Consider the following 16,478-nt stretch of genomic DNA (forward strand, 5'->3'; position numbering starts at 1 on the left):
TGAATGACAAAAAAAAATTAATTCTGTGTAGTTCTGTTGTTAAACATTGTTGTTTTGGAATTGTATAACTGTGAACAGTGAGGGACAGACAGGTAATATTATAGAGTTTGAGAGATTTTCAGGCAGGAACTCTATAGTACAAGTGCCTAGTACCTTCATTGGTTAATCTACAAGCCTATTACTGACAAGTTCCCATTAACCTATAAGGTATATAAAGCAATTTCGCAAACTCAGTCTTGCCGTACTTTCGAATTGCCACCTCCTCCCCAACCACCACCACCTCACTCCTAGCCTTGTCTGGAGAGGGAGAGGTGGTGGGGAGTGTACAATGCTCCTCTGCCTAATTGTTCACCGGGATGAACACGTTGCATAGCTTTATTATTTTATTGTTCGTTTTTTAGCTGGCGGCACCAGGATGCTCCGAAGGATGAGGCTGTACTCTACTTATTTTTCTTCACCCATTGTTGGGTCAATGTTTTTGGAAACCTATAAGATTTGTGTTTTAATAAAAGTGGTTATTTAACGCAAGATTGTCCTGACAGAAATACAGTTACTTGCTCCTGTTGACACACTTGTAATTCTGTTTTCTAGCATCTACTTCCAGTTATGGTGCGTCTGTAGCACTGGGAGACGATAGAAGCCTGTCCAGCTCTTCGTCTGACACCAGTCACTCGGACACGAGCATTGGGAGCCGGTTGGCAATGTGGCCGGAACCTTCCCTGGGAAGTGCCTCCATGGAGAGTCATGAACTTGCAGCAGTGAAAAGCATGCATCCTGGGGAGGAAAAAATGTACGCTGAGGTCATGCGTGGCTCTAGGCCACCGCCTAAGCCCCCCCGGCCGAGGAAACCGCACGAAATCGTCCGCCAGAGTTCTTCGGACAGTGGGATTGCGACTGGAAGTCACTCCTCTTACTCTGGAAGCTTCTCTTCCTATGCTGGCAGTCTGGATATCTGCCACGCAGATGAGTTTGGATCCTTGCTTAGCCTGCCGCTGAACTTTGCTTCAGATCAGAATTTGTGCACTTGCCAGCACGGTGAGCATCCAAGGGCTGTGGGCTCCGAGTATCAGGTTCCCAGCTCTCTGAAGCATCTGTACGACACACCTAGGAGTTTATTACAGGCAGCTACTGCCAGGGAAGTGCAATGCAAGAGTTCGGTTTCCACGCTACTAAAGGACCAGGGCACCTCAACTCTACTTCAAAGTGCTACAGACACTAACGTGGCTGTGCCTGCGCAAAGGCCAGACAGGGGATTGGCTGCAGCACTTTCTGATTACGGAAGCACCAGAGACTCGGATGAGACGTATGTGGATTACGTTCCAAGGTGGTCAGTTGCAAAGCAACAAGGAGAGATGCTTGAATGCAAAAGTAGCGAGGTGGCGCCATCTGCTGATGTCTCTACAGACCCTTGTGAAATATACAGCCCTCAACCGGGAGTTACAAGAGCTCTGTTTACTGTATGTCCAGTCTGCGGAGGACTAAAGGTACAGTAATTATAGTGTTATTTATTTACATATATATTTTAAAGGTAACTTGGAATGCTTTATTTCACCAAGACAAAAACATACACTTAGTCGCAATTAGTCATACAAAGCCGACTTGAATATCATTAATGAAATGGGTTCGTTTTCGCAGCTTATTTTCAAATTGCATTGCGAATCTCTTCTTAAAAGAAATCCTAAACATGATTACGTTTTTATTTTTAATACCTTTTTTTTGCCAGGATTATTTTAGCAATCATTCTCTACTTAAGGTTTGAAAACCATTTTCCTTTTGCAGCAAATTGCTGCATTTTCTGACCCCCCAAGACATGTAACCCTGAACACTTCAGTCCTTTTCCTTATTGAGCTTTTGTAGAATTATGTCATGTCCGAGGTTAACAGCAACAGACAGAAACTTAATTGAAAGTCCAATTTGCTTTTCATTTGGAGATAACGTAGCTCACTGCTTCAAGTCAGGATAGTAATGTATTTAAAATTCTAATTATTTACCACCAATGAGTCAAAAACTCCCAGGGCATTTACATGATTAGAGTTGCCCTTCATGTAGCTACTTCTGTATGCCATAAATCAATATACTTGACACACACACACACAAGTTGACCTGTAATAAATGCTGGCCTTTCCCTTTGCTGCCTCAATCAAATAAAAGCTTCCACTATGACAATCAAACATCAAAGAACCATTCCCAATCTTTAGGCTATATTTTTTATTAGTCCAGTATGATAATAGTCAATTAATTCTACAATATTAACTAAATAATTAATCAAAGAAACTACAGTAAACTATTTTAAACCATTTATATTCCACAATTAGTTTGCTTATTAGCTTTTCCCAATATACAAAACTACACTTTAAAACCCTTAATACTAGTAATACGGTTGTGTTACTCACCCTACCACGGTGGGTAGCATATTGCTTTCTGTAAGTGAAGATCTGCTCTTGGTAATGATCTTGTTCTGTATGAATCATCACCTTTTTGTTTGACTTGCCCAGTATTATCACATCCTCACCAACTGCAGCAATATCACATTTTGTTCTTACATTTCTTAGAAATGCCTCAGATTTCATGCATTACATTTAAGTATTTTCTCCATTAAATGGCCATTCAATTTGGCTTGAAGCATTATTGTACTAGTACTAAATGTAGCAGCATGCCATTAGATTTTTGTACAAAAAAAGAATATTTTCTGTGGTTGTTCAATCTAATAACATTTCTCGAAGTAGCAGTAATTCTGTGTTCTAGGGTTTTATCACTGAAGTAGTGTTTTATATTTGAAATGCTACCATTTTGTCAGCTGTGTGTTCTAACTTTAAGAAACTTTAACAATACAGCATGTCTGTCTAAAGCCATTGTAAATCTGACAGTACAGTCAGGCATCAAGCCAAGTCATGTGGGTCTAGTACATCAGCAGTAGAATACTTGTTTACACAATGGCGAGTAACATTAGAATGAATACAATCCTTGCATTGCAGGGTAGTTTCATATAAAACATATTTAGCTGAGATAGTAATTGTTAGTGTTTACAGATATATGTATTTATTTGATTGAAATATTGGAACCATCCAACTGTAGGCTATTCAACTTCAGCCATTGCTTGAGTGATGAGCAGCAAAAACAAAATGTCATTGATTTTTTTCGCGTTCTTTTTTCGTACAGATCAGATAATAAAGAAAACAAACATTCAATGTAAACTGTGCTTTTAAATATATATATATATATATGTTGCCGATAAATCGTGATTCATGCATTCCAGGGTCAGTTACACACATATAATGTAGCCTATTATATAACAGAATGAATAATGAAAACCCATTACAACCTGCAGTAGGACTATAAGGATAATTGCAAATATACCTGAATACCTTTAAACCTATTTATAGCCTAAAACGTAAAAGCAGTCTTGCATATAGTCTACCCACAACAACAATAAAGGGCTTGTAGGCTTCTATATGCTTCTGAATTTGCAAATATCTGGGCAAGATATTTCACTTAATAAATTATAAAATACATATTTTCTTCCCTTCCTTGTTTCTGTGCTGTTAACACTGTCGTTGATGTAGTTTCAGTCCCTTCTTTTATTTCAGTAAAGGTTGGTCTGATTCTTGGAAATTGCAAATTCAGTTTGCTCCCAAAAGGTGAAACATCTTTGTATTATATCTCTGCTACCATTTTGTGGCACCTTAAATTTCAAGAATTGTTTGATTTTGGTACTGTGTAAGAGAAACCACGAACTGGAAAGTTACAATTTATTGCAAGTTATCATGCAATAAAATAAACAAATAATATCTACATTTTATGGGGTGCCATTAGTGACAAATAGCCCAATTCAGTGTTTTTTTTTTTTTTTTTTTTTCCCTGTAGGAATTGTGGAGGGAGATTATTAATTGAAGTAATTAGCTGGACAGAACAAAAGCAATACTTTATTAACTGGATTCAGATGAATCTTGTTCCACTCCAGCCCTATTAATTGGATTCACTTACCTGGATTCTGTAGAGTCAATTCCCAGGGGGTGTAAAGTTGTTGTTAAGGCAATAGTATGAGGGGGCCGTTGACTCAGGCAGGGCGAAATTACAGGCATTATTATTATCATTTATTTCTTAGAAGATGCCCTATCCAGGGCGACTTACAATTGTTACAAGATATCACATTATTTTTACACACAATTACATTATTTTTTTACATACAATTACCCATTTATACAGTTGGGTTTTTATTGGAGCAATCTAGGTAAAGTACAGTTGCAGTATTTTTAACATTAGGTAGATAGATTACATTTACACTTAGACATGCTTGAAATTCAAAGGTAGACACAGCACACAGTTACGATAAAGAATCAAGAAGCGCAGTTAACATATTTAATGACTGGTGAAATGTAATTGTTTTGTCATTTCAAATCTTTTCACAAAACAAACATTAAACTGCAGTGTCCACTGCAAAACCATATTATGGAAACCCACATTTGTATGTGAAAAAGCTAGAATAAGTCGCTACATTTAAAAAATATATAAACGTGTGACATTTTCGGTCCAATGAAATAAAGGGCTTTACGTAATCTCTGTGTGGTCCAGTGGTTAAAGAAAAGGGCATGTAACCAGAAGATCCCCGGTTCAAATCCCGGCTCAGCCACTGACTCTGTGTGACCCTGAGCAAGTCACTTAACCTCCTTGTGCTCCGTCTTTCGGGTGAGACGTAGTTGTAAGTGACTCTGCAGCTGATGCATAGTTCACACACCCTAGTCTCTGTAAGTCGCCTTGGATAAAGGCGTCTGCTAAATAAACAAATAATATTATTTATTTCTTAGCAGACGGCCCTCTTTACAGAGTCTTTATGATCTGATCCGAAACCACTAAACTTATCTTACCGTCTTCGTTATCTGAACCCGATCAGAAAGTAATATGGTGCCGACACCATATTTATCCAGATGGTGGTTTTATAAAAGAAAAACTAACTGCATTTGATATTGTACAGCAAAAACGATTTCAAGACACAAACAATGCTGCTCTGTTCTAATAGGAGGAAGATTAGAAATCTGTCCTGGGTTATTGTTACATTGCATGGAGAGCTACTGAATAAAGTTTCTTCCTATACATACATCATATTATTACATTGGCTTCAAAATTAGGACCTAAATTAGGTTTCCTTTTTAGGAAGAAGGGTTTTTTTTCAGTCTAGCAGACGAAAGTTAGTGACAGGGCAGCAGTGTGGAGTAGTGGTTAGGGCTCTGGACTCTTGACCGGAGGGTTGTGGGTTCAATCCCCAGTGGGGGACACTGCTGTTGTACCCTTGAGCAAGGTACTTTACCTAGATTGCTCCAGTAAAAACCCAACTGTATAAATGGGTAATTGTATGTAAAAATAATGTGATATATGTATAATGTGAAATAATGTATAATGTGATATCTTGTAACAATTGTAAGTCGCCCTGGATAAGGGCGTCTGCTAAGAAATAAATAATAATAATAATATTCTTCCTATCCTAGATTATGGTGACTGTATCTACCAATTTGCTTCCAAGCAGTCTTTACACAAATTGGATGTAATATAATTCATGCAGCAGATTCTGTTCTAGATTGTCACACCATTGTTAGATGTATATACAACTAGGCTGGCTCTCATTGACACATCGCAGGATTTTTTATTGGTGCTTGAAGGTTTGGTACCTCCTTATCTGAATGTTCTGGTGGAGAGGATTAACACTGGCTATAGTTTACACTCTTAGGATTCTGTTAATTTGGCAGTCCCAGGGTTTCACACACTTTTGGGAGAACTATCTTTCACATTTCAGCTCACAAAAATGTGGAATTCTTTTACTTATAGTGTGAAGATGGAATTTGACAATCTCTCCTTTTCTGGCTCTAAAGATCATATTTGGGAATTGCTTAGAGCTTCTTGCCGTTGTTTTTCCTTTAGTCCACATTAACGCACAGATGTGTCTTATTTGTGGTGTTCTTTTTTGTCGCCGACAGTATTTATTGTGTTGCTTGTATTGTAATTGTTTTATTGTCTAACAGGGCCCCTTGTAAATGAGGCCTCGGTCTCAATGGGTAAATCTTTAAAATAAAAAATAAAAAATAAATAAAAAAACATTAAACAAAAAAAAAATGCCTGTTTTACATGCGATAGCCATACCATTGAAAATGTCTAAGCTGCTTTGTAAGTTTTAGTAAAGTCTTTCCATTTTCCTATAGGAAATATAGATAAATGACCTGCAGGTTTGTTGCTTTGTGTCCAACCACCCCCACGGGTCATTATCTGCCAGTTAAGAATCTCCATGACGGTCATTAAAAATTTTATAATCTGTAAAGCAACACTAGAAACCGAGAAGGTTGCATAGGAGGACCTGTCCTTCAGTCTTTGTGCAGTCCCATAAAGACATCATGAAAAGAAGATGCACAGGACCTTTATATAGACCATTACAGAGCATGTTCTTGTGATAATAGCCAACGGGATTGTTTTGTCTTCAATGCGCTTCTTGTTTACATTAATCAGGGTTTAGGTTTTTTTTTTTTTTCAGGCATTACTGTAGAAGCTGTAAACACTAACCGGCAGTCAGATTTTATAGTATGCTTTTGCACCAGTTTAGTGACTGTAGTAACAAACAATTTGGATGCACTAAGCAACCCTTAAAGTAACTTTTTGTTTTCTAGTTTAGGCAGGGTTTCTGTGTTCAACATAGGAAATGTTCATATTCCAGAAATATTATTCAGCTCATTATGATTGTTTTGTGTGTGAAAGTTTACTTTAACAAATAATACAGAAATAATAATATATAAAACTGTTCTTCTACACCATTTAAATTCGCTGTTGTGATTGCAAGCAATATTAAAGCAATTAAACATAATCATACTCAACACAAAGGTAATGATGACATACACTGTACAATATGATGGTTTTTATTGCATGATACTTTGTAAGTAAACAGGAATTATACTGAATGTAATGTTTTATCTCTTATCAAGGGAACAACACTGTCACATTCAGGAGTCTTAACCATACCAGCTGTACCAGGTAAGTGTGTGTTCACAATAAGAACTTCCTAATAAAACATTGGACTGACCGTATGCTCTGGTTCACTATATAGCCATCTATACACTTTCCACTGAGCAGTGAAACCTGGCATTTTATATTTCTTTTTCATGCTCATTACTTGTATTTAATGGTTAATGCATTGTGTGGTTTATCTGCAGTATATGCTCTGCAGACACAAACCACTCTGTTATGTTTGTGCACTTTATTTAATTTGGTCATTATTTCTTGCAAATGAGGTCTGCTGAGAAACTTTTCACTGGCAGGCAACAGAAACCTCTACACATAAAACAAATGAATAGACAACAACCCGGATTAAACACAAGGGTCTCAATAAATATACACAGAGAGTGGTCATTATTACCCATCTGCAGAAAAAAGATAATGTCCAAGTGAACTTTATAAACCTTGTAAACAGTTGCAAGAAAGCATTGTGAGCCATGATATAACAATACCAATCTGAGGATTACCTACAGTATCTCTTTTTTTATTTAGCGTGTTTAAAAACCCTACACAGATTCTAGCTACCTCATTTTGATAAGTGTTTCTTCCCTTGAATAATGTTTGTTGCAAAAATGTTACAATATAAAAGCAATTTTATTATTAGAGTGCGCATTAAGATTCCAGTTTGTATATCCTAAAGCAGGATCTAAATGTGACACATCCGATAAAAACTGCGGCATGTCTTTGTACCACTCTCTGGAATGTGCCAGTGCCGAGGAGAATGAAAATAGCAGCGATGACAATAGAGAAAGCACAGAAGGACCCGAAAGAACTCGTGAAGAGGGTATTTATGAAGCCATTTGGGAAGCCAAAAGCTCACGCAAGATAGATCCAGAACACGACAGAACCATGGAACAGAACACTGCTTATAAGGACCATGACAAGCACTATGTAGATGCAGGATCAACTCCTGACAAGTTTAAAAATATCTTGAACAAAAACCAGCAGAGAGATGGTAAGCATTTCAGCATCTCCTCAGGTATGTGCAGCAATTATTGCACACTTGTTAACTCAAATCCAAAGACTTGTGGACAACACCTATATGAACCCATGGCATCAACCCTAAGATATCTACCCTTATCCAAAACAGACGTTACAAAAACCTTAACTTCTTCAAAGAAGGAACAGTTGCCAGACATGCACAATGATATTGAGAATCAAGATTACTCCTCTACTAAAGAGGCCAGTAAAGTGGATTTTGATGCACCTGAAGTAAATTCATCTACTGCCACCCCTAGGCAAAATGCTGCACGTTTACAGAAGCCACTTCACATTCTGAAAACAGTAGACCCTACAGAGTCACTCTCAGGAGAGAAAGAGAAGGACTTAAAGGATCCAAATGCAGTGCCGGTTACCAAAGTACTAATGAATTCATCTGGGACACATCCATATTCACAGCCTCCTGAAAGTGATGATCCAAAGCAGGAGGTCAGTAATGACACAGAGACTGAAGAAGGTAAGAACTATCTCCCTAGGTGCCACAGCCAGCTACCTTCTCCTTACATGTGTCCCTTGACTTTCTGCCCTTCTCAGACTAATTCCTTCTGTCTGTGTATATTCTATTGTCCACAACTCTTTCTTTGGCTTTCCAAGATTCTTCTCAATATTAATGTCTGCCTCTTTGAACTTTCAGTGCTTTAATAAAAAAACCCTGACCTTTTCTATTCCTATGTGTGTCATCTTTATTTGTCATTTTTCTCCTATAGTGTTATATCTCATATATGTACTATATATAATTTTGGAATTGAGGGTTTTTGTAGTAAATGCTAACAAGCAGTCTTGGTTTTATTGTATACCTTATCTACACTATTGCGTAACACAATTGCCAAATGAAATGTGAAAATCTATGCCAAGAGCATATAAATGTTTTTATCTGGGCAGATGGTAAGTGTCACAAACATGTTCTGCTAAACAACATCCATTTATTTCTGTCTAGCTTGTACTGTAAAATGTCTTTTATAATATATGACATTTTCAGAAAATGTACTTTATATTAATAAAGAGTGGCAGATCTAAATTGGGCTATCAAATATACTTACATACAGACTTACATGCACTGTTGCAGATGTTTGGACCTAATAACCCTGATACACAAAGGTCCAAAAATAATTTACACTGGCAATATTTAGATCTCCTGCTGTATGAAATTGGGACCCATGTTTTATATCATATGTTCTGAAAGTCTTTCTCCCCCGCCTGAATCTCCCTTCTTGGTGGGGTCAGTGGTATTCTGTCTGACCGATGTCGGAGGTCCCACCTCAGCTGAGGGCTGCTCCTGCTGGTCCGGAAGGCAATATCCTGGACCAAACAGTTTAATCATCCCACACTACATTTCATACTACACCTAGCAATCTTTGAATGACTATCTTTATATTAAGTCACGAAGATCTGAGGCCTCTTGATGTTTTTTAAACTACTAATGCCAATGACGCACAAGAACAGTACTAATAGTAAATATTAAATTAAATGAGATGAACTATTACACTTCTTTGGGGTATACCAATTGGTCACATAATGAGGCTAAAAGTCATTTCACTGCCATACACATAATACCATCCCAGCTCAAGTCCTCTTGGTTATTGGGGGTAGGAACTGGATTTCTACCATATATATAGTCTACTTTCTCTCCCGCCACGTTAAACACCATACTAGACATCTGTTTCATCAGATTAAAAACTCTAACAAAAATTGGCTATATGTCAGAACAATAGACTTTGTATATTAGGATCCTGGTTTAAAACTTTTCATTTAAAAGCAACGTAGTGGTGGTTACACCACCAATTTTTTTTTTGTTTTGTTTTGTTGACATTTACATATTTAAAAACAATCTTTGGAAATGATGACCCATTCCAGTTGGAATATAAAACTAGATATTTAAAATAAGTCATTTTCGAGGCAGTTTTTTGGGGTTTTCACAGCATTATTCTTTAATTCTTTGTGCCACAATAGATAAGAAACCAAAGAGAAAAGATGAGAAACGAAAAACAGATCTGACTGAGGGACGGGGAACAGAGAAGTCAACAGAGGTAGGATTGCATTACTTCATTATTACTTTATCTCTAGAATGATTTATATTTAAGCAATGATGTCCAACCCAGCAGACATTTGCAAAATATGTTTTTATGCTGATTTTGGACTGGATTGTAGGTTGAGTGAAATCAATGTCAAAAATGAGTTTCTAGATTCCTGTTGCTCTGGAGGGCATCTGCATGATGATTAAAGTGGTTTGCATTCTGGTCCCGAGCCTGTGTGAAATGATTTGACCTCAGTTCAGGGGTGGATATCCAGATCTGCTTGACTTTAAACAGACTATACCAGTCAAAATAAGATCAACAGAAGAGTCAGAACCAGCATAATCTAGTGAATGGCTACTGTGAATCATGTTTCCTTTCGCACATTTAGTTATACGGCTGGTATTACTCGCATGGGTATGGGTAGTTTGACCAGTCTGCAGATTATTAGGGTCTGAGGCTCTACAGAGTACTGGTTCTAAACAAGTGATAACAAGAGAGTATATGTGTTATGATTAGCTGGATAAATCGAGTTAGTTAGATAGAGTGCAATATAGAAAAACAAATACATACAAATCTAATATTAGAGTAACAGAACTCAGAACCATTTAGAATGACTGCAAATATCCTATAAAGGTAAGGAAAGGGGATATAAAGGATTTAAATGGAATGTGTAGTTTTATGCACTTTCATTAAATGTGCGTGTAACCCTTATCTCGTGTAACCCTTATCTCGTGTAAACCTTATCTCATGTCTGTGTTACAGTCAGATGAAAAAAGTGAATTAATGGCAAGCTGTGGACAACGAAAGATCTTCCATGAAACAGAAGGTACCGTAATAACAAACTGACCCTGATTTATAAAAATCTTCTATGAAGATGGAAGACCTACTCTTTTTAGTATTATATTTTCTATGACACACTAAGATAAAAAAATTATATTGTACAGTTTTACTTGTTACAAGTAGCTTTTATCTCAGATTTTATATTATGTAATTTGATTTTATATCACATGCAACCTGGCAATCACGATACACCTGAATGATTTTATAGGTATCATTAATGATCTCTTTTTATTTCACTTGTAGGAGCTACTATTTCAGTAGGTTCTTCTGGCACGCTGAGGACACACAGAGAGCACAGTTCACTTGCAGGTATGCATTTAATATGATGATTACATTCAAATTTATTCAGTGTAAACAACAGAAAATCATGCTCGATTGGCCATATTAGTATATAAATGGGCATGTATCTCACCAGTGTGTGTATGCTGTTTGTTTGCCAAGGCGATCTCATACAGTACATGTGTTTGGGGTTCACATTCAGGCTCAGTTGGTGTGGTCCATTCTATCCCTTAAGCCAGGCTTATAGGGCCAACCCAATACTGAGCAGTCCATATCAAGTTCTTCTTCTAGTCTGGCAACAGCAACCACAATTAAAGAGTGTCTTCAAAGTGGGGTTTTAAAAATGTTCTGTCAGATTCGCAAATGGTATGTAAATAATGTGCATTTAAAAGACACAGACATTAGCTGTAGGCTAATACTTAAATATTATGCAACATGTTACACGGACAGCACAAACCATTATAGTTAAAAGGCCCAGAAATTAGATCAATGCATTATTTCCTGGCACGGCATATTACAAATAATGTTTTGGAAACAATTCTAATGCCTATCTTAGTGACATCTGATGGCAACTGTACATGTTTATGCCGTATTTTCCCTTTAAAGTTCAGGGCAGCTTGTGAGGCTTTGATTTTCAGGCTGTGCATCACATACCTGATGGCAGTACCTAAATTAAATATCCATTTGTTTAAAGTGTTTCATTGGACAGACCCACTGAGACATATAGCTGTAGCTAATGGTGTCAAAGACAGAGGGAAAACAATGGTGTACTTTTACATTAGTGCCCCTGCGATTTTGTTGAGTAAACATGTGCATCTTTTACCTGAAAAAAGTCCCAAATAAGCAAAAAGCTTCTTATTATTCAGTACTGTATTTGTAGCACAAACCTCATCGACCTCTGTAACCCGATTTTCACATTTGTAATCTGTAGCAATATCAATGATACAGACCACACACTTTCACATTAGTACACAGCTGTATTCTATGATTCTCTCATATTTGTGTGGCCACTTTTATTTTAACCTCCCATCATACTCCACAGTATAAACTTCTTTACAGCCACTACTCATTTTTTGTCACATATCCATTTTACTTCCTATATACAAACCATTCAAACGCAGATGTATTTCCCCTTACACTATATTATAACCCCAAACAACCTATTTTAAACATTTTTAACTACCAAAGATTTCCTTTGAGAGCTGGAGATTGTTACAAATTGCTGCTTTTAGTTGGATAAGTGTCATAGTGAGGCAATCTGTTCAAATGTATTCTAGATCCAAGGGGAACCTATGAGCTAATGGCCTCTGCGGTTGAATCTCCAAAGAGATGTGACTTCGGTCTTCTCGGAGAATATGGTAAGTAAATATTTGCTTATACCTGTTTGTAAAATTTCAAGGGATCATGAAGTGTTTCTCATTTGATTTAGGTTTTGATTGTTGTATAATTAACTACAAAAGGGATACCATACTTTATTATATCATCTACATTTTCCTAATATGTAATTCATTACCTATATCATTAAGTGTGTTCTGCATGATTCTCTATAGATGTTTCTGCTTAGATCATTATTTTTTCATGTTTACTAACTATTCAAGGAAAAAACGAATTCTGAAAAGACTCCTCAGGGCTGCGATTGTGGGAAAGTGAGGTTGGGGAAGCATGTTTGCTTTGTGCACTGGGGAAGCATGTTTGTGAGGTGGGGGAAGCATGTTTGCATTGTGCACTGGGGAAGCATGTTTGTGAGGTGGGGAAGCATGTTTGCTTTGTGCACTGGGGAAGCATGTTTGTGAAGTGGGGGAAGCATGTTTGTGAAGTGTGGGAAGCATGTTTGTGAAGTGTGGGAAGCATGTTTGTGAGGTGGGGGAAGCATGTTTGCATTGTGCACTGGGGAAGCATGTTTGCACTGTCCATTGGAGAAGCATGTTTGTGAAGTGGGGGAAGCGTGTTTGCACTGTGCACTGGGGAAGCATGTTTGTGAAGTGGGGGAAGCATGTTTGCACTGTACACTGGGGAAGCCTTGTGCACAGAAGCAAGGGCAGCACTGACCGGACATGGACCGATAGGCCAAATGCCTTCCCTTTGTTTGTTGAAGTACTTTTGATACACTTCTCCAGCTCACCTCCCCGCAATCAGCCTTGAGGAGTCTTTTCAAAAGTTGACAGGATGCGAATGAAGGACTGCAACTTTATACACAAATAAGCTTACTTGATTTGAAAAATGTCTAAAACGATACAAGCAAATTCCTACACTACTTGGTTTGATTGAATGAGTAGTACACAACAAGCTTCAATATGAAAGCTGAACATTAATTTAAATAAAGAACAACAGTACATTTAAAAAAAAGGAATGTAGCCTACTTGACGAAAGTAAAATGGGCTTCTGTTATTTTGAAATACCACTGCTTCAGATTATTACAACTTCTTAATAACATTTTATTTAGGGTTGGTGTTAAACCCCCCTCCCCCATCCCATCCAACACTAGTGCGTACAATACTCTCTCAAATAAACTTGTTATGATTTTAAATGTGCGGTTCTCAAGAATGGTATTATTGTCATTGCATGTGCCCCGGCACACCTTTCTTTACAAATTAAGCACTGCTTAATTTAACTGGTCAAGAATTCTCAATTTCTAGCTTTGTTGGCCTCCATGCTGGTCTCAGTCGCTACGTAAACAGCGCCCACATAATCCGCAGTGTTAGCCTTTAGTGAGTATTTTTGTTGATAATTAAAAGTGGAGGAGGCAAAGACACCGCAGTTCACCATCCAAGCGTTACTACCTGGAGAAACTACGAAACTCCAGTGCTCTTTCCAGCAGCACACCCTCTGGTCTGGTGCATATAAAGTCTGAAAAGGGCAGTGTCTGTTTCAACCTGAGAGCTTTGTTGTCACTAGATGAAAATTGACTATAATTCGTATCCTTAAACTACAATGCAGAAGCCAAAAATCACAAAGCATTTAATTAATTAAATAAATAAAGAAAGCCACCATGGAGGTATGAATGCCATGTCCGGTAATCCCAAAATTCACCCAAATCCCCTTATGCCACTTACGTGATGAAGCTATCTGGTATACTCTAAAATCAATGTGTAAATCACCTCGCCTCAAATCACCTCACTTACCGCTAGATATAGAGAACCTTGCTTGAGGGATTCTTTTTTCTCCAAAGTGGAAGGATATATAATACAATATATATAGAGAGAAATTTTTTTGTGTTTGGTTTAAAAAATACATAAAATGGTGTCCGTATTGTAAGCGGGATAACACCTTCAAGGGCTTGTGCGTTGTTGCATTAACATACGGTTTTGTTGGTTGAAGGAACTCGGCTTCGCTTTGTGGTTCGTGCCTCCAACCCAACTGCTGTATGTTAATGTAAAACAACGAACACCCTGATGTGTGTTTTCCCTTACTTAACACACGCTATGCATAACACGCACCATGTGTATAATGTGCATGACTGAGTAGCCTTGGGCTACATATCTTGTATTATTCAGAACCTAATACCAAAAATACTATGCATATATTACAAGAGTATATAAAATGTAGATGATATACAGCATCTTTAAGATTGCCATTCAAATAATCAAACATAAAACGGTATGCTTTTTGTGTATATAATTACTCCTTCAATAAAATGCAAATGTTGGTCTGTCTTGTTGAAATACGCTGTGATTGTTTCTTTCCGGCTTTCCCTTTTATATTATGTGCCAAAAAAGGAATTCTGGGTATTTATTGTCTTATTTATGCATTGCTAGGGGGCATGTTTGCGTACCCAGTGGATCTGCCTGTGCCGGACAGGCCCCGCGGTGATGGAGTTACCTATGTTAATATTCCTGTCAGCCCAACCTCAAAGAAACAGCTTCATTACATGGAATTAGAGCGGCAGGAACCTGGTTCTGGAGCTAGAGGTAACACAATACATCTCCATAAACATAGTAAGAAGAATTACTTGAAATCATAACTGTTGCATCAACTGTGTGTGTGTGTGTATGTTTGCAATGCATCTTTATACAGGATACAGCTCCAGACAATGCCTGTGTTCACCACCGTCCTCCAATGAAATTTTTATTAGGGTTTGTGAAAGTCGATTATTCAGTACAAATAGCCATTGTCTCATGATCCTGGATTATGAGCACAGTAAGTGACATTGTGTTTAAAATGAAGAGTGAAAATACCCCACCCGCCCCCCATACACATTTGTTTGCCCTCAAAACTTCCAATATGCATCAATGATCTCCTTACTCTTCTCATGCTTTGTCCTCAATGCTATAACTGTCTTGTCATGCAACCCCTTTCCACAACGTATTTCTGGCTAGGCATTTAGTCTTCATTCTCCAATAAATTTCAGTAGAAGAGCCACCTTCTGCAACAAGAACATTGATGTCACATTTCAACTTTACTTTATTGTGTTGCCCTTTTCATTGAAATACCCATTTACCTTTCTAAATATTCTTGGGACAGACAAAAGGTAATTCTAAAACCAGCTGTGTGTGGTGTTTAAAAGACCATTGAATCCCAATGAGCCGTTCAGATGAAGAATCTCTGCATATAGTTACTGTTCTGGTATTGAGCTATATAGTTTCCAATTAAGAGTTTTAGCATTAATAATTAAAAAATGACAAATTGCAACTTAAAGTGGTTCCTGTTATTCACTCTCTTTACAATACACGATGGAACAATGATGATGCTGAAATGGTGTTTAAGTGACTTTAAATGAGTAACCAATGGGTTAAAACCGGTTTTCTTATCTCTTATTAGCATACATCTCAAACGTCCGCTCACTGTTTCAGTGGATTTGTTCCTTTTATAGAAGTAATGTTTTTTTGGCTCACTGGGTTTTATGCATCTTCACTATTTGTCAATGGGCCTCTCCACCATGTGGCACTATAGAACACAGGACACATCTATTCTATCAACAGTCCATAGTGTTGTCACTATGAACTAGGACTTCACTTTTCAAGACCCTTTCCGGTTGCCTAAAATTAGTAACAACTCTAAAACCCTGGGAAATGTTAATGCAGCATAACTGAAAAGAAAAATGCACTTAACTAAAAGGCACTTTGTGGTCCTTAAATATATTACTTCACCCTCGCAAAAAGCAAAAAATATTGTGGGGAAAAAAAAGGATGTTTCACCTTTAAACAGTGGGACTTGAGGCTGCTGTCATGAGAAACCAGTTTTAAAGCATTTAAAGACTTCCCCTATAATCCAGTAATACAACCCTGACTCATGTTGGCATAAGTATTGGTTATCAACTGTGTATCAAAGGGTACTGGATCATGTTAATCGTGGCCATTCAAACTGATTTTGAGT

The 16,478-nt window shown here is 37.5% G+C and overlaps 1 protein-coding gene across 4 annotated transcripts in view; it reads left to right on the forward strand.

The window, feature by feature from the left end:
• Positions 1–16,478, forward strand: part of LOC117408662 (uncharacterized) — a 50,642-nt gene that overhangs the window by 18,530 nt on the left and 15,634 nt on the right. For 2 of the 4 annotated variants that reach the window (XM_059005060.1, XM_034013859.3), the window contains exons 7-14: positions 592–1,484; positions 6,963–7,011; positions 7,673–8,488; positions 9,982–10,058; positions 10,809–10,872; positions 11,130–11,195; positions 12,443–12,523; positions 14,921–15,073. In XM_059005060.1, coding sequence (XP_058861043.1) covers positions 592–1,484; positions 6,963–7,011; positions 7,673–8,488; positions 9,982–10,058; positions 10,809–10,872; positions 11,130–11,195; positions 12,443–12,523; positions 14,921–15,073 — 2,199 coding nt within the window. Of the gene's footprint in view, positions 1–591; positions 1,485–6,962; positions 7,012–7,672; positions 8,489–9,981; positions 10,059–10,808; positions 10,873–11,129; positions 11,196–12,442; positions 12,524–14,920; positions 15,101–16,478 lie in introns of all 4 variants that reach the window. The other 2 variants (XM_034013857.3, XM_059005051.1) reach the window with 2 other exon arrangements.

Source organism: Acipenser ruthenus, chromosome 2, assembly GCF_902713425.1.
Source record: "Acipenser ruthenus chromosome 2, fAciRut3.2 maternal haplotype, whole genome shotgun sequence".
NCBI lineage: Eukaryota > Metazoa > Chordata > Actinopteri > Acipenseriformes > Acipenseridae > Acipenser > Acipenser ruthenus.